General features: G+C 45.8%; 1 protein-coding gene across 5 annotated transcripts in view; it reads left to right on the top strand.

The window, feature by feature from the left end:
- The window catches only part of LOC121283156 (multidrug and toxin extrusion protein 1-like), a 58,755-nt gene that overhangs the window by 20,734 nt on the left and 12,148 nt on the right, over positions 1 to 25,873 (top strand). For 4 of the 5 annotated variants that reach the window (XM_041197329.1, XM_041197328.1, XM_041197330.1 and 1 more), the window contains 7 exons: positions 3,643 to 3,740; positions 6,150 to 6,247; positions 9,204 to 9,317; positions 15,799 to 15,866; positions 23,076 to 23,184; positions 24,146 to 24,221; positions 24,328 to 24,397. In XM_041197329.1, coding sequence (XP_041053263.1) covers positions 3,643 to 3,740; positions 6,150 to 6,247; positions 9,204 to 9,317; positions 15,799 to 15,866; positions 23,076 to 23,184; positions 24,146 to 24,221; positions 24,328 to 24,397 — 633 coding nt within the window. The remainder of the gene's footprint in view (positions 1 to 3,642; positions 3,741 to 6,149; positions 6,248 to 9,203; positions 9,318 to 15,798; positions 15,867 to 23,075; positions 23,185 to 24,145; positions 24,222 to 24,327; positions 24,398 to 25,873) is intronic. The other variant, XM_041197332.1, reaches the window with a different exon arrangement.

Raw genomic sequence — 25,873 nt, 5'->3', positions numbered from 1 at the left:
AGGAAAGGGAGGGCCCCCACACCTCAAGCACTCAAAAAGTGTCACAGGTCTAGGTTGCCTATCAATCAGGATCGATGGAAACATTTTCCTGTTGGTGAGGGAGTCTAGGACAAGAGGACATATAATCTTAAAATCAGAGCTAGGCCATTCAGAAGTGAAGTTAGGAAACGCTTCTCCATATGAAGAGTGAGAGAAGTGAGTAATTGTCTCCCAAATAACGCAGTAGATGGTAGCTCAATTCATAGTTTTAAGTCTGAGGTCGATAGATTGTTGCTCGGTAAAGTTATTAAGGAATGTGGAGCCAGGCCAGCTGGAAAGAGTTAGAATAGAGACCATTCATGATCTTCTTGAATGGCAGAAGGGGTTCAAGGGGCTGAATGGCCTCCTGTTCTTATGTGATCCTCTCAGCCAGCCATGGTGTGCAGTGAAGACAGACCTCCAGAGGATAGGATATGAAAGAAGTACAAATCATTGTTTGAAAAGTTAAATTAAAATTTAAATGATCTGAAATTAGTCCACAAGTGGGCTATTCCCATCATTAGGGTCACGGTGGCATATTTTCTGCATTCCTTGGCCATCTATCATTGTTAGGTTTTCATTTTTGCCCTAAAGTATTCAGACATTTGTTCATTCTTAAAGTGGACTATGCTAGTCTCAATGCTACTGCATAGTTGCTGTTTTAAGGAATGACAGTGGTTTTTAATCTCTCCCACTGTGCTTATGATTAACGTTCTCTCCTTTGATTTCTAACTGGCCTAACACCTCCATTTCTCTGTAACCTCCTCACCCCCACAATCCTCTGAGATATCATCATTTTTCCTATGCTGGTTTCTTGTGTATTCCCAGTTTTAATTGCTCCACCGTTGGTGGCCGGGCCTTCAGCTTAACCCTAGGCATTTAGCTCCCTAAACCTCTCCACCTCTGTTTCTTCCTTTAAGATGCTCCTTAAAATCTACATCTTTAACTCTCACCTATTCCAATATCTCCTTAATAAATTTTGTTTGGTAACACTTCTGTGAAGTGCCTTGCAATGTTTTATTATATTAAAGCTGCTGTATAAGCCCAAATTGTTCTTGTTGTTGATGTAGAGGTATAGCTGAAGGTTGGTACTCCTGCACTAAACACAATTAAAGACAAAGCCTAGGCGCCATCTCCAAAGCCCTCGAACACATTGTTGCCTCCCAAATCCATGCCTATCTTCCCTGCATCTCCATGCTTGAACCTCTTCAATCAGGTATCCATCTCTGATGATGCGCTGAAGTGGCCCTCAACTCAGTCAAAATTGACATCCTCTGGTGTATTATCCCTGCCCATCCTGCTTGACCTCTCTGTAGCCTTTGACATGGTTGACCATATCATCCTCCTCCAATGCCTCTCCATCATTGCCCAGCTCAGGGGAAGTGCCTTCACTTGAACCTTTGTGTGTGCACCACTTCCTTCACCCCCATCACTTAACAGATATTGGGAGCGGAAGCTTAAAATGATTATTTTACACACCCACAAAAGATCCACTAATTTCCTTGGTTGTCTGCTAAAGACTAAGGTTTGGGCCCAAGGATACTGTTATCGCATCCAAACGACTAATGAAGTCTTCAGTTCTATGAAGGGAATTGGCAAAATTGTTCTAGGAGAATTGTTCATCCTGGTGAAGTGTTCAATTGCAAAAGGGAGAAGAACAAATTGAAGAGGATCGGATTAAGAAAGGTGGTCAGGTTGAAATAAGCAGCATCGGAGTAGAGAAGGCAAATGAAGCAGACAGTTAAATTGGAGTTCAAAGCACAATTAGGTAATCCCTTCTTTTTCCAGAGACATGAGGGGTGTGGCGAGGAATGGGATATGTTTGGTGGGGCTGATCTAGCAAAAAATAGAGAGGACTTCTTGAGCCTAAAGTCTTCCCTCACACCTAAAACCTCTTACCGTATGCTTTATTTGCGAGCTTAGAAAGTAAGCATCAGCGAGCTGATTAATCACAAGGGTCTTCCAACTGAGAAAGATTATTGCTTCATTTAAATTCTTTCTTCTTTTCATCTACCCACACATACTATTCCAGGCTACCTGCTCACAGGATCCTGATAATTCCATTCTTTAATTGACTGATGGAGGTTAGTAATACTGATCTTGGATGTCTTGTCCTCTAGAGTTTTCTCTCACTCTCCAAGGGGAAGTTCCAACCATTCCTTGTCACCACTTTTATGAATAGTCTATTTTTATTTGGTAATTTTCTAGATGGGTGACTTTGAGGGAACAGAATGGGGGCAAACACAGCACATTCCCAATTCTGATGCCCAATGTTGGCAGCAAACACTCCAAGAACAAGGGCTATTTTTTTTCTTTAAGCAACAATTTCCTCTACTCCTTGTGCTTGAATGTGGTGGTGCATGCTGGGGCATGGTTCCATGGGACTGCAGCTCCCAAAGGATACCACAGCCAGGTGACCTGCTTTCACTTATCACACCAATTGAATGTCAACAAGCTGCTTGACTATGAGGTTATATCATGGCTGAGTCCTTCACTATCTTCCTCTGACTAGCGCGCACATGCACACTCACTCACACATGCGCTCACACACATTGGGGGAAAACCAGTTAGCAAGCAAAAAAGGAAACACTAGCTGATTTTCTTTCCCTCTCCTAACTCCAGATGCACTGAGGTTAATTGTGTACTTCACTATTCCATTCCAATCTACAGATTCACCAGCATATTGCTAAGTAATAATCAGCTTTGTGCAGCTTTGTACTGTAGACTTGATGGGAGCAGACAATTGTCACTTCTCAATCTGCTTCCCACTGATTATGCTTTTCCACTCCTCTGGCACTTAGCTTCAGCCTCTTGCTGATAACAGAAGAATCAAGGCAAGCAGACTGTGGGGGTCGGGGGGTGAATATAATTTAGACTTAAAATGAAGTGATAAGATGGCGACATCAGATCTCATTGACAAATCAGGAGAGCTGTATAACAATGGCTGATTCGATGTAAACCATTGCTAACATTATAACAGCGATTGCACTTTAAAAGTGCTTCATTGACTGTAAAGCGCTTTGGGATGTCCCAAGATCATGAAAGGTACTATATATAAGTGTAGGTTCTTTCTTTATGTTATTGCCCAAAATAAATATTACCTCCAAAGAATTAAAAGATGTGAATAAAAGGTCAACATCTCTTTTTACAAAAAAATGTGAGTATAAAGCCCTTTTTTTTTTGTTTGTTTCTTCCACTCACCAGGCAATAAAATGGCTGCATCTGAGATGATGCACAGGTAACCTGCTCCCTGACCCTTTGTCATCGCTGCTTCCTCCTTCAGTTGTAGGAAGCATAAGACAGCCTTTGACTTTTATTCTCTCCTGAGTAAGGAGGGGACTGGCCCGCACTCTGCCTTCCTCCCTCCCCCTACCACCCCGCAGCACGGCTTTTGTTTTATTCGTTCATGGGATGTGGGCATCGCTGGCTAGGCCAGCATTTATTGCCCATCCCTAACCGCCCTTGAGAAGGGCAATTCTGAGATCAGATATATGCTGGAGGGAATGCAACCTGTGTCAGGAGCTTCAGTACACTGTGCCACCACGTCACATCCAGTTCCTTGTCTATTGGAGAGGTCGAAGGGCAGTACCAAGAAGAACTGACTTTGTTTTGTTCCCACGCCAGGGGATTATTCTGCCACAGATTTTCACTGGACTCATAGCCAACATCTTCAATGCTGTAGTAAATTACCTGTTGCTCTATGTGCTAACACTGGGTGTACTGTAAGTACCATTCCTTTATTTTTTTTTATATATATATATATCAAAAATTATAAATATATAAGCTACTTATATAAAATATTATATATATTTTAAAAATTACATATATATTGCTGTAGATCAGAAGTCACATATAGGCCAGACCAAGTAAGGATGGCAGATTTCCATCCCTAAAGGACATTAGTGATCCAGAAGCATTTTTACAATGATTATTTCATGGTCTACTGGGACCTGCTTTCAATTCAGCTGCTGTGGTGGGATTTGAACCCGTGTTCCCAGAGAATTGCCTGGTGTCTCTAGTCCAGTGATATTACCACTATGCTACCGTCTCCAGCACTTCAATTATGCGGAGAGAGTACAGAAGTTGGAATTGTTCTTCGAGAAGGGAGGGTTAAGGGGAAGTGGGTGCCCAAAATTATGGGAGTTTGATACATTGGATTTGGAGGAACAATTTTGTCTGACAGGAGGTACATGAGGGCACAGATTTAAACAATTCCAAGGAGAAATGTTTTTCTACACTCCAAGTTGTTACGATGCACATTGTTACGCTGTGCGTTGTGTATTATTCACTGCCTGAAAGGGTGGTGGAATCTTACAAGAGGGGAATTGGATGTATACCTGAAAAGAAGAATTTGGACAGTTAAGGGGAAAGAGCAGGTTAGTGGGACTAATTGGGTATCTCTTTCAAACAGCTACCACAGGCATGACAGGTCAAAGGACCTCCTGTGTTGTCTGATTCTTCTCCTTGGATTCCGCAGTTCAACTTTCAGCTGAAGTTATATTTCCCCTCACCTTTTAGTTTTGTTTCCTCTTCCTCCATCTTTACATCTCACAAGAACTCCTTCTGCACATTTAAATAGATGCATCTGTTTCTTTGACCGGCCTGTTCTGTAAACGACAGCCAGGAGTTATGCAATCATGACCCAGGCTGACTCACTTCAACCTCAGCAGAATGGACCATGGTTTTTTCAATCACAGCACATGATTTCACAGAATTGTTATAGTGCAAAAAGAGACCATTCAGCCCATTGTGTCTGCACCGGCTCTCTAAATGAGCATTTCACCTAGTGCCATTCTCCTGCCTTCTCCACATAACCCTGCAGATTGTTTATTTTCAAATAAGCAACTAATACCCCCTTGAATGCCTCAATTGAACCTTCCTCCATCACACTCTCAGGTAGTGCATTCCAGACCCTAACCATTCACCATCTGAAAAAGTTTTTTCTCAGATTGCTTTTGCTTCGTTTACCAATCACTTTCAATTTGAACAGAGGTGTTGTTGAGTAATGTGATTCCTAGACCAGTCAGTTTAGGAATTCACTGTGGATAATTGCCAAATGGAGGCAAGGTATTCAGCTACAGGAAAAAGGATGAATAAAAACATGTCAAGTAAATCCATTAAACTCCAGGTCCTATAGTTTTGAAAATACCTTCTCTTTGGCACTATGAATGCTGGGAAAAGGATTTGAATGCTGGGGCCAGCATTTTACTTTCGGCTTGCGGATAAACGCCCAATTCGCTGGAATGTAATATGATGCGCCCGCGCAATATTTCATTCGGCGGGCGTGCGCCAGAGTCAGCTGCGCATCCACCGATAATTGAAAGGCCTATTAAGGCCATTAAGCACTTGATTAACTTGAAATTTGTGCTGCCCATCCAACCTAATGGTTGCCGGGCAGGCGAAAAGGCCAAGCGGCCTTTACATTTTTTTAGGAAACCTCATCCACGAGCGGGGAGAGTTTCCTAAAGTTAACACTAATTAAATAAAACCTTTATTTTGGCATTAAAAACATGTCCCATCTCATGTGACACAGTCACATGAGGTGGGACATGTTTCACTCGATTTTTACTGCGTTTATTATTTTTATTAAAATACTTCTATCTCCCTGAGGCAGCTCCGTGCCCCGGAGAGATTGAAGTGCTCTTTCACACACGTGTGCATGAATGGCGCGCTAGACCCGACTCTCCCTCCTTCCCCCCACCCGCACAGGTAGTGCTACCGCTTGCAATCCACGCAGGGCGGGCCTTAATTGGCGTGAAATCGCGGTGCGGAGCCGATTGCGGGCGGCACCCCGACTGCTCCTGCCAAGCCCGCCCGACGTGGGAAAAATTCAGGCCTGGGAAAAGGATGGGAAATTCCTGCTTCCTAAATATGTTCCACTAGACCTTGCAATGGGCAGTGACAGAGAGAGAAAACTGCAAGGAACATTAAGTTCCTGCTCTGCGTGGGGTTGTTGGCCATCACTGGAGGTTCCAAGATTACATGTGCAGCTTCCCTGAGCTGCAAGTAACGTGTGGCGGTTTCTCAGTTGTACTTGTCTATTTAAAACCCATTTCTGACATATTAAACTTTCACTGAGTTGTGACCCATATTTGAAGCTATCTTTAACACATGAACTTATTGTTCCTCAGAGGCTCGGCTGCTGCCAATGTTGTCTCCCAGTACTGTCAGGCTATTCTCCTGTTTGGATACATTCGATGGAAAAAGTTATACGATGGGACATGGACAGGTAATTTACTTATTCATTTTTCTTCTTTTATTCATTCACAGGATGTGGGCTTCTCTGGCTGGGCCAGCATTTGTTGCCCATCCCTAGTTGCCCTTGAGAAGGTGGTGGTGAGCTGCCTTCTTGAACTGCTGCAGTCCATGTGATGTAAGTACACCCACAGTGCTGTTAGGGAGGGAGTTCCAGGACTTTGACCCAGAGACAGTGAAGAAATGGCAATATATTTCTACGTCAGGATGGTGAGTGACTTGGAGGGGAACTTCCAGGTGACGGTGTTCCCATTTATCTGCTGCCCTTGTCCTTCTAGGTGGTAGTGGTCATGGGTTTGGAAGGTGCTGTCTAGGGAGTCTTGGTGAATTCCTGCAGTGCATCTTGTAGATGGTACTCACTGCTGCTACTGTGCATTGGTGGTGGAGGGAGTGAATGTTTGTGGATGTGATGCTAATCAAGCAGGCTGCTTTGTCCTGGACAATGTCCAGTTTCTTGAGTGTTGTAGGAGCTGCACTCATCCAAGCAAGTGGGGAGTATTCCATCACACTCCTGACTTGTGCCTTGTAGATGGACAGGAGGTGAGTTACTTTCAGCAGGATTCCCAGCCTCTGACCTGCTCTTGTAGCCACAGTATTTATATGGCTAGTCCAGTTCAGTTTCTGGTCAATGGTAACCTCCAGGATGTTGATAGTGGGGGATTCAGTATGGTAGTGCCATTGAACATCAAGGAACAATGGTTAGATTCTGTCTTGTTGGAGATGGTAATTGCCTGACACTTGTGTGGCGCAAGTGTTACTTGACACTTGTCAGCCCACGCCTGGATGTTGTCCAGGCCTTGCTGCATTTGGACATGGACTGCTTCAGTATCTGAGGAGTCACGAATGATGCTGAGCATTCTGCAATCATCAGCAAACATCCCCACTTCTGACCTTATGATGGAAGGAAGGTCATTGATGAAGCAGCTGAAGGCGGTTGGGCCGAGGACACTACCCTGAGGAACTCCTGCAGTGATGTCTTGGAGCTGAGATGACTGACCTCCAACAACTGCAACCATCTTCTTTTGTGCTAGGTATGACTCCAACCAGAGGAGAGTTTTCTCCCCCCCGATTCCCACTGACTCCAGTTTTGCTCGTGCTCCTTGATGCCGCCCTTGGTCTATTTGTCACAACAGTGACCGTCACAACAGTCTATTTGTAAACAAATAGTGCTTTCCTTTGAAGACTTTTTAATTTATTGTTCCCCACGTCTTTCCCTTTCATCTCCTCCTCTCCTAATGCCACTCTGTGGGGAAATATTGCCCACTGGGCTTCTATCTTGCACAAGTGACCATGTTTCTAATGTGTGAATCGTTACAATGGCAACAGGCCATTCAGCTAGGGCCTCACTGCTAAGCTCAATGATCTCCTCACCTGACATCCACACACACACTGGAGTTGCTATTTCTGGTTGGATGTACAGTATTCCTGGAGATTCCATCACATGAATACCCACTGCCCTACCCCCACCATTGGTTCACCGACATGTCCATTAACGCGAGGCACTGCTTTCCCACGCTGATTGAGAAGTGAGACTCTTTATTACCTGACTGAACAATTCTCAATTTCAGTTTCCCATCTCCGACGTTTTCCATAACTCATAAACAAAAACATTCAAAGAAAATTTGAAAGAAAACACCATTTTTTTTAATGTCCTCGTGAATTTGGCTCCAGGGTTGGTTGGTGCAGTGACCTGGAGATTCATTCTCAATTTCTTAAGGATCCAGGACAATCTAACACGCAGGCATTTCCCAACGCTCCATCTTGGCAACTTAGGGGCTCAGCCTGCTCACTGAGGAGATTGGCTAGCTCAGTACAAACCACAGATTGAAACTAGAAACTTTGCTGCTCCACATGTTTCAGTAGCACAGCAGCAACGCATTTACATAGTAGCGTGTACCATTCTCCAACTGAGAGAGCAAGCCGCTGGTCTGTTCAGGGCCTTCTGCTTTGTTAATACTAAACCACCGATGCAGAAGAACAGCACAGATAACTCAATTAACATTCACTAAACGAAATATCATGGTGACATGGCTATGACTTAGATATTGAGCTGAGCTGAATGGGTTGAAAGAGCTCCCCATGCTCCTACCTCCCCTTCTCCTGATGTTCTTTTCAGTTATTTCAGGCTGAATTTTCCTGTTGGAAGCTGGAAGCAGGAATCAGGAGGCAGGTTCGATTCTGGTTTACCAACTTGCCTCCAACGCCAGCCTGCTGTGAAGTGCAATTTCCATGGGGCCGGGGTCTTAATGACCCGACAGACGAGTCTGCCACCCAATCAATGGCCGGGGGGAGGGGTGGGAATGGATGCGATATGCCAGAGAATTGGGCCATGTCCTGACCTGAATTGCAGCTGTGGCTGCTGTCTGTGCACGATGTTAACACAATGAGAGGATCTTCACGTTCAAAGGGGGCCAGGGAAAATGGAGAGCTGGGATCTGGAATAGGGCAGGGAAGGGCTGGGTACTAAAATTTGTTTATTGCCCTGTACTCTTTTGTCCAAACTTTCACTTTTCTGCATTAAATCAAACCATTTCAGTGCTGCCGCCCCTGTTCCCACCAGGCAGGTGGAGCTGGTCAGCTTCACAGAGCTCCTAATGGCTGCCTGACCCCATGAAAATCTCACGGAGTCAGACGGCGAGCTCTTAGTGAGCTCCCCATTGACCTCAAGCCACCTAGTTATCGAGGCAAGCGAACTCACTTTCCCTGTCCTTGGGGAAAATTGTCAGAGTTGGGAATGGAGGTGGCAAATGAGCATGCAGGCCACTGGTGCCATTTCTTTTGCCATCCCCCCTCCGTTTCATCCCACGCCGGTGGGGTGGGGGGGGTGGGGTGGGGGGTGGGGGGCGCGGTGGGGCTGGGTGGGGTGGGGGACGGAAATTTCTGGCCTTCCTGTATTGTGCCAGTAACTCTATTCTTTTCTTTTAATCTAGGATGGTCCACTGACTGCCTGCAGGAATGGGGAAACTTTGTACGCTTGGCAATTCCCAGCATGCTTATGCTATGTATTGAATGGTGGACGTACGAAATTGGAACTTTCCTAGCAGGTAAATAAACGAACATCCCTTCATCAAAATCTCTCGGCCCCCATGCATTTTAGCACTTTGAGACATCCCATGGTCATAAAGGGTGCTATCTAAACACAAGTTAATTCATTTAATGAGGAGTGCAAATTTTCTTTCAGGCATAGTCAAATGTAAATTCAAAGGCCCCTGACTGATGAGGTGGATTCGGGCCATTTCTAAACCTTCTGGCAAATAACCTTATCTAATATCTGTCCCTCGAAAACAGGCAGGAGTAAGCACCACCTATCAGGGCCATATATTGTTCCATTGCCACAGGCCATTATTCCATTATCCTTATTGTTCCAAGAGTTTTTGACGAACATGGTAGGGCAAAATACAAGGAAGTCCAAAACTAGACAACACAAATCTAAGGTAGTCACCAACAAATCCAATAAGGAATTCAGAAGGAACTTCTTTACCCAGAGCGTGGTGAGAATGTGGACCTTGCTACCACATGGAGCAGTTGAGATGATGGTAAAGATGCATTTAAGGGATCAGCTAGATAAACACATGAAGGAGGGAGGGATGAAAGGGTATGCTGATAGGCTGAGATAAAATAGGATAGGGGGAGGCTTGTGTGAACCCACATATACCAATTGGCCCAGCTTCTCAAGGGCAGTTAGGGATGGGCAATAAATGCTGGCCTATCCAGTGACACCCGCATCCCATGAAAGAATTTTTTAAAAATAGCCTCTTTATGTAAATCTATGTAATATGTAAAAAGAAGATACACTCAACAAGCATGGGTCCTTTTCTCCTGAATCACAGAGGTGTGCAACCACACTCTATATGAAAGGCATAATTTCCCTTCGGTCAAATCATGATGTACAGTTCCCTAGACAGTTACAAAGCAACTGCGGAGTTGTATATCAAAGTACAGGACAGGCGTAGGGTGTTGGATTATGTTCAGTAGGTCTGAAGAAGTCTTAGTAGTCATACATAGGTTAACTGTAAGTCTTTATTGACTCTTAGAGCTATTTACAAATATACAGTGAAGGGTAAAAGCTAGGAGCTGTCTCCATACTTGCTGGAACACACTGCCCTGTCCAACACTATTGACCCCGGGTGTGGGTCCAATGCTCTCTTAAATCACTATGTGTTGATACTGTACTCAGTCCCACATCACCCCTAAATGTGCCAGACCCTTATACTACAAGTAACATCAAGACTAAGACCCCAAAACAACAAAATCAGTGGAAGATAACTCTGAGAACAGCAATAAAGTCACTTGCTGTTTTATTGAAGTAGCACTTTTACTGATACAGAAAATGGCAAATGATCCAATCAAATTTATATTGTATTCCTACCCCGCAAAATATAATGGGCTGTAACTTCCTCAGAATGTCAGTACAGTGCTGAATTGCCACTCCGCGCCCAATTACTTACCTGAATTTTTTTCTGTGCCTGTCTCACCCGACCTTCCGACTCAGGCCGTGCGCGATCCAGGCAGCGCAGCTCGTCCTCAATGTCCACCGTAGAAGTCCAGCTCCATTCAGGTGAAGGCGGCCACACCCCTTTTTTACAGCACCAGCTGCTGTAAACCAGATAATTTAAAGGTCCCATTGAAATTTAAAGGTCCTTGACAGGCCAGGGAGATGATAAATGTCTAAGATACGTGGATAAGAGTCAGTCCTCAGTTGGGTGGTGGGAGGACTAACTTCGGTGGGGGTTTTCAGGGGTTGGGGTAATGGGCTACAGTGGGTGGGTGTTGGGAGGCTGTCAGTCCTCGGTGGTTGTGGGGGGGGGCATCAGGCCACGGTGGGGGGCGGTCAAACCTTGGCGGGGAGTTTGGGGGCTAGTGTCAGTCCTCGTGGGGGGATGGGGGTGTTGGTCATGGATGGTGGGGTTTGAGGGGCCGGAGCACAGTGGGGGTTGCAGACCTTTGTTGGGGGCGTGAGTGGGGCATGGGTTATCAGTGGGGGCACAGGGGGTAATGGGGAGGTCAGACCTCGGTGGGGTGGGGTGCACGGTTTCAGACCTTGGCGGGGGGCAGGGTCGGGTCTTGGTGGGGGCGGTGATGGTGGGTGCTGGGGGAGGTTGGTCCTCAGTGGGGTTTGTGGGGTGGCTTGGACCTCAGGTGGGAGGGTGGGGGTGGGTTGGGTTGGCTTGGGCCTCAGTGGGAGGGTCAGACTTCAGGGAGGGTCATGGTTCAGACCTCAGGGGGGAGGGGGATGGGGTGGTTTGGACCTTGGGGTTGAGAGGGGATGGGATGGTGTGTTTCAGACCTTGGGGTGGGGTGTGGGTGTGGTTTGGACCTTGGAGGAGGGGGTAGAGGGAGGTGGGGTGGTTCGGACCCCGGGATGGGGGGTGGGAGAGGGGGTGATTTGGACTTGGGGTGGGGGGGGTGGGTGCTGTTTTTGACCTCAGTGGGGGTGTGTGTTGGGTGTTCAGGCCTCAGGGGGTGAGGGAGGGTGTCATACCTCTGTGGGGATACAGTTGGGCCTTGGGGGGTGGATGGAGGGGGCTGGACCTGGGTGTGGAGGTCAGAACTTGGGAAGGGGTTGGGGGGTTCAGGTTGGGTTGGGCCTGCGGGTGGGTTCAGGTCATGTTGAGGTGGGGTTGGGTCGGGTGGTGTGGGTGTGGTGGTCAGGCCTCGGGCAGGTCTGGACATCAGAGCCGGGCCTTTGGGAGGGGTGGGGCGGGTGGCAGAGAGAGAGAGGAGTCACTTGCAGCTCGGGGGGAATCCCATGGGAAGTTGTGGGATGGGGAATACCATCGTGGGGTGGGGGTAGTCCCTGGAGGTCAGGGGGGTGGGGTTGTTCTGTGGGGTGGTTGCAACAGTTACCCAGAAGTTTAAAAAAAGGTTTTAAATTTTCTAACCTTTTCTGGAGTTGCCCAATCAGAACCATCCGAAGTTTGTGATTTAAATCACATTTTCGGATGGTTCCCAGCACAGGGCCCAGTGGAAGTTTGCGCTTCTGGGCAATTGCTGTGCAAACCTTACCTGTGAAGTTCCGAGAGGGGTTCCCCAGCACATGTCTGGGTTAACCCCACCACCCCACCCACCAATCTGACGCTGGGGAGCTCGGAAGTTACAGCCCATTAAGGAAACCCAAAGCCAATAGGATCTATTTAGTCATTCTCGATTCACTGAATCATAACGCGCAGGAGGCCATTTGACCCATTGTGACTGTGCCAGGTATTTGAAAGAATTATCCAATTGGATCCACTCTCTCTGCTCTTTCTGCAGACCCCTGCATTTTTTCCTTTGCAAGTATATGCCTAATTTACTTTTGCAAGTCAATATTAAATCTGCTTCCACCACCCTTTGAGGCTGTGCATTTCAGATTGTAACAACTTGCTGAGTAAAATAATTTCTTCTCATCTTCCCCCATCTTGTTCATCCACGAATTATCTGTGTCCACTGGTCCCTGACCCTCCTGTCAGTGGGAATAGTTTCTTCCTATCTACTCCAGCAAAATCCCTGACAGACAACATTGCAGATTCTGTGTCCACACTAGACTTAACATCTCCGCTTAGTAACCCATTTCATGAAGATATGAATCAGGAATACAATCTAATGGTTTGTGTGTCTTTGCTGTGGGGAGTTCATCTTGTTTCTTTTACCAGTTTTAGATAGTTGGGTAATTTTCATCTGTTGTTTCCCAAGCTGCAAACCAACCCCCCCCCCCCCCGCCCCCCCCCCCCCCCCCCCCACCCCCCTGCCCAACCACCACCAAGTTATTGGGAAAAAAAGCCATGTCAACCTTGGTTATCCAATTTCACTTTAATTTTCCTGGGAACCTTTCCCGCTGAAGGAAAAAGCACAGTGAAACAACCAGCCCATAAACAACCAAAATCCTCTTTAAGGTGTGTGTGTGTGGGGGGGGCCATGAAATGGTCTTAAATGGATCAATAGGACAAACAAGCTGGGCACAATACTCTATTATGACCACAGCCAATGTTAATTGCTGCGCAAACCAAATCCCAAAGGGAAACTGGCTTACACTTTTGTATTCTGAAAACAAGAAGACAACATAATGATCTCAGCAGTAAGAGGTCGAGTAACACTTTTAAAAGTAAAAGCTTTATTAATAAGAATAAAAAAATTCTTGAGCGCAAAAGATTACAGTTGCACAATTAAGGTTAGCCCTACAAACATTCCCACCAAAAAGACTGTCCACGCGGTCAGATCCACAAGTAAACACCTTCCAGGCAACACTCCCTCAGAGATATTTATCTATACAAAATCCAATAATATTACCTAAGGCAAACTGCTGTAGCTTCAATAAAGGCATATCGCATAACTTCCACTCTGCTGTGGAAAACCAAAACTTCATAATAAAACTGCTTTTTGTAGCCAAAGGTTTTTCTGGCTTGACTGGATGGTTGATTCAAACTGCATCTGTTCCCAACCCAGAGCTAACGGCTCCCAACTCAACAGCTCCAGCTGCTACCTTAACAGCTTAAACAGGTATATCTCCAGCTCAACGGTAACTCTAAAATACATTTTCCCCCCTTTCATCTCAGGTTCCAATGTTCTCACACCTCTTTGAAACTCAAAACCTCCCCAAAATAAAAATCTTTCATGTCTCTCTATCTTATCTTTGCTTTTGGGTCAATAAAATGTAATAACCCCCCTTGTATTTACCTATGGAATTCCTGCAAGATGTAAGCATGTTTCTAGGTACGTCTAACTCCCCTTTGATATTCAGACAAACTCTTAACTTATCTAAAAATGCAAAGTTAGATCTAACCTATTTACTTGTACCCCAATCCTAACATCTCTATTCTTTTCATGTTTTGACCTCCCCAGACAACTTGCCTCCTATTAATCTCTGCCTAGTTTAATTAAATCACACTTGCACACACATACTCATGCATGCACGCACGCACACACATATGCACACACACTCACACACACACAGACTTTTCCACAGAATAACAGAATATCCCCCCAAAATATCTTTTTAAAATCTATTTCGCACAACTTGGAAACATTAAGAATGAAAATGGCAAGTGCTGTATCTACTGGAGACACTTTGGTAGCTCATAAAGGAGATTAATATACGCAACGATAATAATTTGCTTCAGTTGTATCTCTCCACCAGGATCATGAGGAGAGTTTGAGCTTTGGTAGTTGTGTTTTTCTGCTATATTGTTATTAATGTTTCCAATGATCCAGTGTTCACAGATAGAGAAAGAACAGTTACATTTCCTGTAGTTTACAGCAACTTTACATTCAACAGTTCACTGCCAGCTTACAAGGGTTCCTGCATGTCCAGTCCTTTTGGCATTCTCCTACATCTTTAAAAAAAAAATTCTACCGCTTCCAGGAGATTTCCTTTGGATTGGCCAAACTAACTGACCACGCCTAGGAGACCCTGGGGACAAAATAGAATCATAGAAATTTACAGCATGGAAGGAGGCCATTCAGTTCATCATGTCCACGCTGGCCATCAAGGAGCCATCCAGCTTAATCCTACTTTCCAGCTTTTGGTGTGTAGCCCTGTCAGATATGGTACTCCAAGTGCATATCCAAGTACTTTTTAAATCTATTGAAGGGTTTCTGTCTCCATCACCCTTTCAGGCAGTGAGTTTCAGACCCCCACCATTCTCTGGATGAAAACATTTCCCCTTGGATCCTCTCTAATCCTTTTACCCTAAATCTATGCTCCTTGGTTGTAGACCCTCAACCAAGAGGAATAGAGCCTTCCAATCCACTCCCCTCATAATTTTATACACGGCAAATAAGACCTCGTCAAAGTTAGAAGACCAGCCTTCAGTGTCTGAACAGTGTTAGGTACATATCCAACATGCTGGTTCAAGTTCTAGAGCGCGGTCCCTGGTATCAGCTTAAAACAGGGTTGATTCCTGACTCTGCTGGGTTACTAATCACACATGCATTTGCAGGGAGTTGCCGTTAGAAAGACAGATGGTGATACTTTTAGGGACAAAGGAATAGGGGTAGGACATTTGGCCTGCTCCATCTTTCAGTTAAATTTATATCTTAACTCTATCTACCCACCCTAGTTCCATGACTTGAAAAGCCCTTCCTCAACAAAAATCTCAGTTTTAAATCTTTCACTCTTGGTCCTAAGGGATACGCAGATGGATGGGGAGGGCTGGGGATGGAGGAATGGGGCATGGGGGTGTTGGGGCAAGGAGGAGAAACCGAAAGAGGACCATCACAAAACTAATAACGCTTCATCCCTGCAAGAACTTCAAAGCAGCAGAGGCTGGATGTAATCTGCTGACTCCCTCTCTTGGTTACAAGAGCTATATCACCCAGAGGAGAAACAAGTGGTTCATAAGAACATTAGAACGAGAAGCAGGAATAGGCTGTATGTCCCTAGAGCCTGGTCTGCCATTTAGTCTGATAATCAGATTATTATTGAATGATCTTCCAGAATAGCTTGCATGCTCCTCGCTAATATCAAGGAAAAGTTTGATCTTTTAATATTTTTCCCTGTAAATTTTGATCTCTGCAACAGAGTTTGACTGTAGTCTTTCCTGTTCTTAGGGCTGATTAATGGAGTTGAACTCGGAGCACAGTCTGTTATTTATCAAGTGTTAACAGCGGCGTACATGGTAAGGCTGAGGATTCTGTACAGCAAGCCACTTACACCGGCAAGACATGTTTCAAATTTTAAAAATAGATATCTGTATCCCAAAAGCAAAAATGTGAGGCTTTAAAGAACATGTACTTTTTTTTTTAGCTTATTAGATTATTATTTAATTGAATGCCAAGCTGCTCAATAGATGGATTTTAATCGAAAATTACTTTCATGTCATATATGGCTTGATCTACTCTCTGTCTAATTCCACATTTTTAAAAATATATTATTTCATGGGATGTGGCTGTCACCAGCAAGGCCAGCATTTGTTGCCCATCCCTTGCCCTTGAACTGAGTAGCTTGCTAGACCATTTCAGAGAACAATTAGGAGTCAACCACACTGATGTGGGGCTGGAGTCACGTGTAGGCCAGACGGAGAAGGGATCACAGATTTCCTTCCCTAAAGGACATTAGCAAAACAGGTGGATTTTAATTTTTTTTATTCATTCATGGGAAGTGGCGTTGCTGGCTAAGCCAGCATTAATTCCCATCCCTAAATGCCGTTGAGGAGGTGGTGGTGAGCTGCCTTCTTGAACCACTGCAATCCATGTGGTGTAATTATACCCACAGTGCTGTTAGGAAGGGAGTTCCAGGATTTTGATCCAGTGACAGTGCAGGAACAGCGATACATTTCCAAAACAGGGTGGTGAGTGGCTTGGAGGGAGTTTCCAGGTGGTGGTGTTCCCATCTATCTGCTGCCATTGTCCTTCTAGATGGTAGTGGTCATGGGTTTAGAAGGTGCTGCCTAAGGATCCTTGGTGAATTCCTGCAGTGCATCTTGTAGATGGCACACACTGCTGCTATTGTGCGTCAGTGGTGGAGGGAGTGAATGTTTGTGGATGGTGCCAATCAAGCAGGCTGCTTTGTCCTGGATGATGTCAAGCTTCTTCAGTGTTGTAGGAGCTGCACTCATCTAGGCAAGTGGAGAGTATTCCATCACACTCCTGACCAGTGCCGTGTAGATGGTGGACAGGCTTTGGGGAGTCAGGGGGTGAGTTACTCGCTGCAGGATTCCTAGCTTCTGACTTGCTCTTGTAGCCACAGTATTTATATGGCTGGTCCAGTTCAGATTCTGGTCAATGGTAACCCCCAGGATGTTGATGCAATTCTACCACATTTGATAGCTTCATAGGGGAAGATTTTCCCCGCGTCGGGTGGGCACAGTGGCAGGCCCAGGATTGGCTGCCCGCAATCAGGCCCCAACCACGATTTGAATTGGGCGCTGAAACGCTCAGTGCTGCCCGGGTGCGGGGGAGGGGTGGGAGGAGAGCAAGCGCAGAAGTTTGCACATGCACGTGGGTGCACTCACAGAAAGCTCCTTGAAGGCAGAGAGCTGCCTCAGGCAGCTGAAGATTTATAACATTAAAAATAAAGATTTTTAAAATAAGGTAAACATGTTCCCCCCCCACCCACCATGTGACTCTGTCTTTCTCGCCCGCCTGCCAACCGTAAGTGGCAGGGAAAAATTCACTCTAATTAATTTATTAATGGGCTTAACAGCCCCCTTAAGTGCTGACGTGCGTGCTGCTGACTCCCACGCACCACAGCTGACTGGAATATCGCGCGAGTCCACGATGACCTTGGGATGCTCGCCCGCGTCATGGCACAATTGGATGTGCGCCCGCGCGCCGAGTTGAAAATTCAGCCCATGGTTACCATTCCTGAGACCGGTTTTCAATTCTAGGGGAAGAGGTTTTCCCATCACCGAGCGTGGGCAGGGCCCGCTCGCCGACGGGTAAAATGGCGCACGGTGACATCGGGCGGGCGTCCCCCACATCAGTTAGATTATCAGTTCGGCAGACGTGCAGCCTTAAATTTTTTTTTTTTTTAAACCTTTATTACGTTTTTCACAGCTTAAGCTATTCTCCCTGAGGCGTCTCTTTGCCTCAGGGAGATTTCTGCACTCTTTCGTGCACATTCGCGAAAGAGCGCAGGCCCTGACTCAGGGAGACCCCCTCGCCCGCACAGGGCGTGCACGGCACTTCTGGGTGTGCTTCACGCTGGGCGGGCTTTAGTTGGCCCACCCACGTAAAATGGCGCGTGCGCTCGATCGGGGGAGCTGATCGGGTTCACGCTCCCTCCCGCCAGCCCCCACACAACCCTCCCGACAAGGGGAAAATTCAGCTCCAGATTTTATTTATTTTTTAAAAATTTATTGAACTTAAATTCCACCTGCTGCCGTGGTGCGATTTGAACCAATGTCCCTCGGGCATTAGCCTAGGCGTTTGGATTACTAGACATTACCACTACGCCACCATCTCCCCATGAGCTCTCAATCTTCCTGGCATTGCCACATCTGAGACTGGTTTCAAGTTCTCGCCTTCTAGGTCCTGGGTATTAGTTCAAACCTATTTCCAATCCCCACTTTAAAAATTTGAATGCAGATTTTTTTTTTAAATCCCCAAAATAAACAGCAGAGTCGCAGTAAAAGTGTCCATGAAAATAGCAGCCTTTCACTGGGGAAAAAACCCAACTCATGTCCTTTAGGGAACCATGCTTATCCAACCTGGACCTGTATGCCACTCCAGTCCCACACCGATGCAATTGATTCCAAATTGCCCTTTGAAGAGGTCTAGCAAAAATGTCTAGCACCGATTTCTCAGAACAACAAAGGGTGGGCAATAAATGTCCTCCTAACCACTGACACCCATGTTCCTGAGAATGAATAATAATTATTGATGAACTTATTTACTGCTGTGACTGAAATTAGATGGCCACAATAAAAAGGTGGTCACTCTTTCTTTGCAGGTGGTCCTTAAGGATAGATCGCTCAGTTATGTTTTTCTTATTGGCAGTTCCCCACAATTACTGTGTGGAATAATCAGCCTGGCCTGCTTTCCTGCATCTCCCATGAGTTGTAGAGGTTTGGAAATTGGAAATATGTCTACTGTCCATCACAAAGCTGACTGGGGATTGTAGTGTAGGGATCCCAGGGGCAACAATTGCCAAAGAACTCAATTGATGAGAGCAAAGGAAAATCATCTTGTATAAAACATGCATTTTTGCAGCAAATGTTAAATGAGAGGGCTGACTTGTATTGGGCATTACTGAGAACTTTGGTAATGCATGCACTCGTTGAATGGCTTATTAGTGCGAATGTGCTATTGAGTAGAAGAACATGGTTTTGATCCAGACATTGGGTTTGATCTTGACTTTGTTGATAACGCAGAATCGCTGATAACCAATGAATATGAAAACCAAGTATTGCTGAAAAAAGAGACACGCTGTCGGAGCTTTTCATCTTGTACTCATCAGGACAGACGTAAGAATGCTAAGTTTCAAAGGGAGCAACAATTTCTTCTGAATGAGAAAAGGGTGCTGATTGGTTAGCAAGTTGATTCTGATTGGTCAATGCATTGCCATGGGGAATGCACCAGAGAACTGCTGTCCTTTAGGCTTTTGATTAAATCAAAAAAGGCGCAATACCTGGACATGTTCCTTTAGCCTGCAGAGGACAGGTCCCTGCGTATGAATGAGCTTCGTGTGAATACAAAGTGAATGATGCCATGTTTGCCAGAGCAGGCAATTGAGTACACTTGGCCACTGACTCTGTCTGTCCTCAGCTTGCGGCTCTGGCTGGCTTCCCATTGGTGCAGGGCATCACTGACTGCATGCTGCACTCTGTACATCATTGCATAGCAGCAAAGTTTGGATCTTCAGGAGGAGCAAGATGCAGAGCACAGAGCTGCTGCTTCTTCAGAAGAGGAACATGATGTGCCAAATGCACCAGCAGTAGTGCACATTGCCCTCACCGTGGCAAAGTTAAGTCCCCACCAGTACACCATCCATCAGTCACATGGCAAACCCACTTCCATTGGCGAGGGCCTGTACGCACTCCTGTGATGGCTGCATCTTCTTTTTCAATAGTTGAGGATATCATCCCAAATGCCTGCACCATTATACCACACATGTTTGAGACAGGCCCCTCTGAGGTCTCTGTTAGTGTGCAGAGTGCAGCTGTAAAATCTGCAAGTACATCATACACTCTTTGCTGATGCTTAGGAAGGATCCTCTTCATCAACAACCCCCAAAGTTCAGCATCTGTGTCCAGTTGAACAATTCGAATATCTTGCATCCTCCAACTCCGACTCGCTACCGCTGCCCCTGTCTCCACCATCTCCTCTTGCTCACTTGTGAGGTACAAGTCACCGGGAGAAAACCAGCTATCTTCCTTACCGGTCCCACAGAGGTGTGTGCCTCTGAGCTGATACACGCTCAGCATGAGTCCTGTGGTGGTGCAACCTCAGAGGGAGTAACTTCCTCTGAGGAGCCATTTTTGTCATCCTGGACCACCATCTGCTGGATCACCTGAAGGTCCTGAGCAAGATTAAGGGCATGAATTAGAACTCTCAAGGTAAGAATGTTTCATTCGATTAAGCACGTGATCATATTGCACTGTCTGCTGCAGGTCAGTATGAGTGCTGTATAGCGTGTGGGCTTTGGGTGATATTTAATCCTGCTGCCAGGTAGATAAGAGGCTCTCATATCCAACAGCCAGGCACCCAGTGCTGCCTCCTCTGCAGATGTTAATTGCAAGGACCATATCAAGTTCTCTGCCTCTCCCTCAGGTTCTGTGCTGACTTCTCCCAGAAGGGGGGATAAAAGAGACCTCTGAGCAACAGTAATGAAAATCAGTTCAGCCATGATCTTATTGAATGGTGGAGCAGGCTTGAGAGGCCGAGTGGCCTACTCCTGCTCCTAATTTGTATGTGTGCATATGTTGAACAAATGAATGGAGAATACTTGTTAAGGGTGGCTATGATGGAGAGGTGTGATATTGCATTGAGATGAGGGTGATGATCAGTGGTGGATGGACAGATGAGGATGTGAGGAAGTGCATGGACAAAGGAGTCTGGGTGCACCTGCCAGGTAGGTGGTGTGAGGGGCCATGTGTTGGAGCAGGCTTGAAAAGGCAGAATGAGGAGTTTAGTGTGATACACACCTCAGGCTGAACATGCCACTGTAATCCCCTTTCCTGCCCTGGTTAGATCATTAACAACACTGAATCCAGACACCACACTCCTGTTCATCTCCTGCACAGCCTCTAACCTTGCCTTCTTGCTTTCACTGATAAGGCTTCTTCCTCCTGTCATTAGGGAACAGAATCTCCCTGCAGGCTCTTATAGCCCTGAGCATCACATCCAGGGAAACATCATTAAAATAAGGCACAGACTTGGAAAGTTGGGATTTCATTCTGACAGTTGTCTCCAATGAGAAAGTATCTAACCATCACCCCTCAACATTCAATGGCATTACCATCGCTGAATCCCCCACTATCAACATTATGGGGTTACCATTGACCAGAAACTGAACTGGACTAGTCATGTAAATACTGTGGCTGCAAGAGCAGGTGAGAGGCTGGGAATTCTGCAGAGAGTAACTCACTTCTTGACTCCCCAAAGCCTGTCCTCCATCTACAAGGTACAGGTCTCCAGTTTCCTGGATGCGTGCAGCTCCAACAAAACTCAAGAAGCTCTACACCATCCAGAACAAAGCAGCCCACTTGATTAGCACCCCATCCAACACCTTAAACATTCATTCCCTCCACCATCGATGCACAGTGGCAGCAGTGTGTGCCATCTACAAGATGCAGTGCAGGTACTCACCAAGGCTCCTTTGACAGCACCTTCCAAACCCACAATCTCTACCACTTGAAGAACACGGGTAGCAGATGCATGGGAACACCACCTCCTGCAGGTGTTCCTCCAAGCCACTCACTATCCTGACATAGAACTATGTCGCCATTCCTTCACTGTCGCTGGGTCAAAGTCCTGGGCCTCTCTTCCTAACAGCACTGTGCAGTATTTCAAGAGGGCAGCTCACCACCACCTTCTAAAGGGGAAATTAGGGATGGGCAATAAGTGCTGGCCTAACTAGCGATACCCATATCCAATGAAAAATGTTTTTTAAAAAGGCTCCTCCTTTTGTTGTGTCACTTTCAAAATCCATCAACTATCATCTTTGCAGTCCCTTTAAGAACTGGAGATGAAATCAAGTCTGTCATCAAGCCCACTTAACCGAAACATGAAAGCCAGATGAGATTGCAGAGGCTGGGCTAAAAAGTAATTGACAGACTTCTTTCCAGGTTTCCCTGGACCCCCAACCCCACCCCAGTATGGCATCAAGTTGAAATCCCGCCCCCGCCCCTTCCCCCCTCATGCTGTGCCTTCCTTGAGGTCTCACCCTCCTGTGCCCAATGGGCCTACCCCCAAACTCTCACCATTGGTCGCACAACGTGTCCATCCTTATCATTCACCCCTTGACTGACCAATTGAAAAGCAAATTGGCACATCATTATCTAATTGTGGCTGTCAATCATACTGCTTTCCCCACCAACCCATCCCCTGTCTAATATCTTTGTAAGATAAGTGTTGCTCACTGGAGATGTACTAGAAATTCTTTAATCCTGGAAACACCAGGCCGATCCGGGTGGGATACAGATATTGTTCCATAGGCACCACCAGCTCTCTAATATCTTGCCCTAGTAGCCTACTGCTTAGAAACTGAGCCGTTAGCGCATTATTTCATGGGATAGTGATCTGAAGCAAGGACTCTGCTAGATTTTATTCCTCCCTCATGGGTCCAATCATAGTATCTTCACAACCACTCTTACTAAAGTCAGTTAGCTTCACATAGGTCAGGGATTGATTCCAGCTAAGATGTTCCTAGTCCATGCATATGGCTCAGAACAACAGTACTTCATGCATTCCCAAAATGAGCACATTCTTCCTCCTTCCCCATACTATATGGGCTCATCACAATGCTGGTGGGTCACCTTGATGTCAACCAATATTTTTGCTACATTTGGAAGGTGGTTTTACAGCCAGATGCCCTTTCTGCCACGTAATCTTTCCCAATTATCCAGGTCGGGGAACCAGAGCATGACCGACCAGGAGTTTCCCCCGCTGTAACTGCCAGTCATTTGTGTATTGGAAAGGTTTACAGATTGATATTCAACCTGTTTGACCATGTTACAAACACAACTTCCTTGGACTTCAAATCCTGGAGGGGGACGTGAATCCAGAGTTTCTAGTTCAGAGGCAGGGACACTACCCACTGCACCACACGACCTCCCATCCAATTGAGTGCACCGGTGAGCAGAAATCATATTCACAGCAGTAGCATCCAGATGGCATTTAAAAAAAAAAAGACAGGACAGTTGATGTTGCTCCTTGCTTTGCAGATCCCTCTGGGATGCGGTGTGGCTGCTAGTGTCCGTGTGGGTAACGCACTGGGTGCGAGGAATCCAGAGGAAGCTAAAACCTCTGCTACAGTTGCGCTGTCTTTCGTTGGTGAGTTTATCATTTAAAGCTTTAGTGATGAACTTGTTAACTGAAACAGCGACCAGTCAGATGATGTAGTGCATTTTAACCATTTTTGGCAGTCAATTTGAGCACTAAAGAGGTGAACGGTATCATACAGCCGGGTGCAACTATGCTGGTACATCTTAATTTTCTGCCAGTTATACTAGATGCATGTATTGGGCATTCAGCCTCTTCTGGAATGTCGGGGCACAACTTTAAACGCACAACAAAATTGTGCGATGATGCAGGTGTGCATGTCAACTCAAAGCAGTCAGCAGTGCACTGGTCAGCACCAATGGTACAAAGGACAGCAGCACCTCAGTAGGCACATTGGAGCACTGCCTCAGCTTCCTCTACAGGCTCAGGTTTTCTGACCACATACACTCAAATGATAAGGCTCCATGACGAGAATACGAAATCTGGGGACATTATTGACCCTAAGATAGTTGGAACCACAAGCGAGTAGAGGCAATATTGACCAATATATCATAGAGTCCTTTCTGAAATGGGAGTCTTTCTTTTAAAGAGCAACAACAGGTCAGTCAGCACCTGCAAAGAGAACAGACAGGTTCGTGATGATTCTGGTGTAAATACTTCACTAGAACTTGGGAAATGTCTTAATCTGACTTTGTCCTGCTTTTTCTATTTTTATTTATTTTCGGACAGTTCCGTGTTATCAAGCGCAGCCCTTTTAAATATATCCTGGCCAACATGTATCCCTCAACCAACATCACTAAAACGGGTTATCTGGTCACCCTGCTGTTGGTGGGATCTTGCTGTGTACACATTGGCTGCCCTGTTCCCTATTTTACAACGGGTTCCATGTTTTTAAAGAACAGTCCTTAATTGGCTGTAAAATGCTTTGAGGAGTCTTGAGTTTGTGAAAGGTTTCATGCAAATGCAAGCATGTCCCTTTTTAAAATAATTTATTTTGCATGCATTCCAACAGGATGCTGTTCCTTGCTGATTGCAGGGATACTGGGATCTTCAAGAAATGTGTTAGGTTACATCTTCACTGCTGACAAGTTAGTAAAACTAATTTAAATGTTTAAAAATTCACCGGCCTTCACTTCATAAAGAATGAATTCAGCAACATCTAAATCCTCTCTGACACCCCTCTCCTTTTTGCAGGGACATTATTCAGTTGGTTTCAGACGTTGACCCAGTAATTGCTGCTTTTCACTGGTTTGAAGCCATAGCTGTGAGTATTTCAACAACATCCTTATTTATGGAACTATTCTGGTAATGGTCTCCACCCCTTAAAGCATTGATGTTTAAAACAGGGCAGTTGCTTATGCCAGCCAAGTCTTCCATTTGCTTTAAAACCTCCACTTCAAAGTTGCTGGTTTAAGCATCTTAATGTTTGGCTTATTTCAGACAAAGTGACCAATGCAAGGAGGAAATTCTTTTACCATTCCTGTGAATTTATGAGTACAGATTCAGCTATCCAGTAAAGGAGGATCTCAGTAACATGGGGCTAATTTTTGTTACTTTCTCACAGTCATGATGTTTACATCAGCAAATGCTCAAAATAGATTCCAATTGTAATTGAGCTGTCTGTAAGTCATGAACTTGCCTGGCCCCCAGGAAATCAGTGTAAATCTGTGGAGAGAACTGATTTTCCCCTTTGAATCCCTTAAATGAAAGTCTTTTTGAATGATTGCTGTTGCCTCAACTCATTTGCTGCTTAAACCCCCATCCTTGCCTTTGATACCATTAGACTTTCCATGGCTTTCCTGGGCAGCCTACCCACCCTGTACCCTCCAAAATTTTGATTTCCTTTAAAACTTCAGTGCCCATATCCTAACTCGCACCAAATTCTGTTCATCCGTCACCCTGCACTTGGTGACTCACGCTGGATCCCTCAATTTAAAATTCCGTTTCTTGTTTCCAAATCCCTCCAAGGTCTTTCCCCTCCTCGTGTCCCTGCAGCCTCCCTCAGCTCTGCAACCCACAATGCTGAGCTCCTTCAATTCGGGCCTCTTGTGCATCACTGACTTCCTTTCCCACTCCATTGGTGGCTGTGCCTTCAGCTGTCTGGGCGTTAATTTCAGGTTAATGATACTGTTAAGATACACAGGCATTGTTTCACTAAATACCTAGAGCACGTATGATGAAAGACCGAGCCTGCTCCTGGGCCTGGCCAAGGTGGCCATCAATAGGTCCAGGCAGCGGGTGGTCGAGCAAGTCGTCCAGCCGGACTGCTGCCTCTCTTTTGCAGCTACGTTCACAGCCAGGTGTCCCTGGAGAGGGAGCATGCAATGTCCACTGGCACACTTGCGTCTTTCCTTGACCAGTGGCACCATGGGGTCTGGAGTGCATCGTCAGCCCTGGGGCTTACATTTTAATTTGATTAGCTAGCTTCCTTTTGAAGTTTTATTTTTGTTACCCATTAGAGGCTGTCTTTTGTTAGTTTGTTTTGTTTTGTTTTATTGATTTACGTTCTTTCAAAACAGCACATAAGAGAAGACTGAGCCTGCTCCTGGGCTTGGCCAAGGTGGCTATTAGCAAGTCCAGGCTGCAGGCAGATAAGGGGGTCGTCCGGCCTGACTGTCTGCCCCTCTTCCGTGGCTATGTTCATGGCCAGGTGTCTCTAGAGAGGGGACATGCGGTGTCAACATGCTGGCACACTTGAGGTCTTCTGTGACTGGTGGTCACTGCGGTGGCTGCAGTGCAT

Source organism: Carcharodon carcharias, chromosome 10 (assembly GCF_017639515.1).
Source record: "Carcharodon carcharias isolate sCarCar2 chromosome 10, sCarCar2.pri, whole genome shotgun sequence".
Classification (NCBI taxonomy): Eukaryota; Metazoa; Chordata; class Chondrichthyes; order Lamniformes; family Lamnidae; genus Carcharodon; species Carcharodon carcharias.
This window is presented reverse-complemented; position numbering and strand designations above follow the sequence as displayed.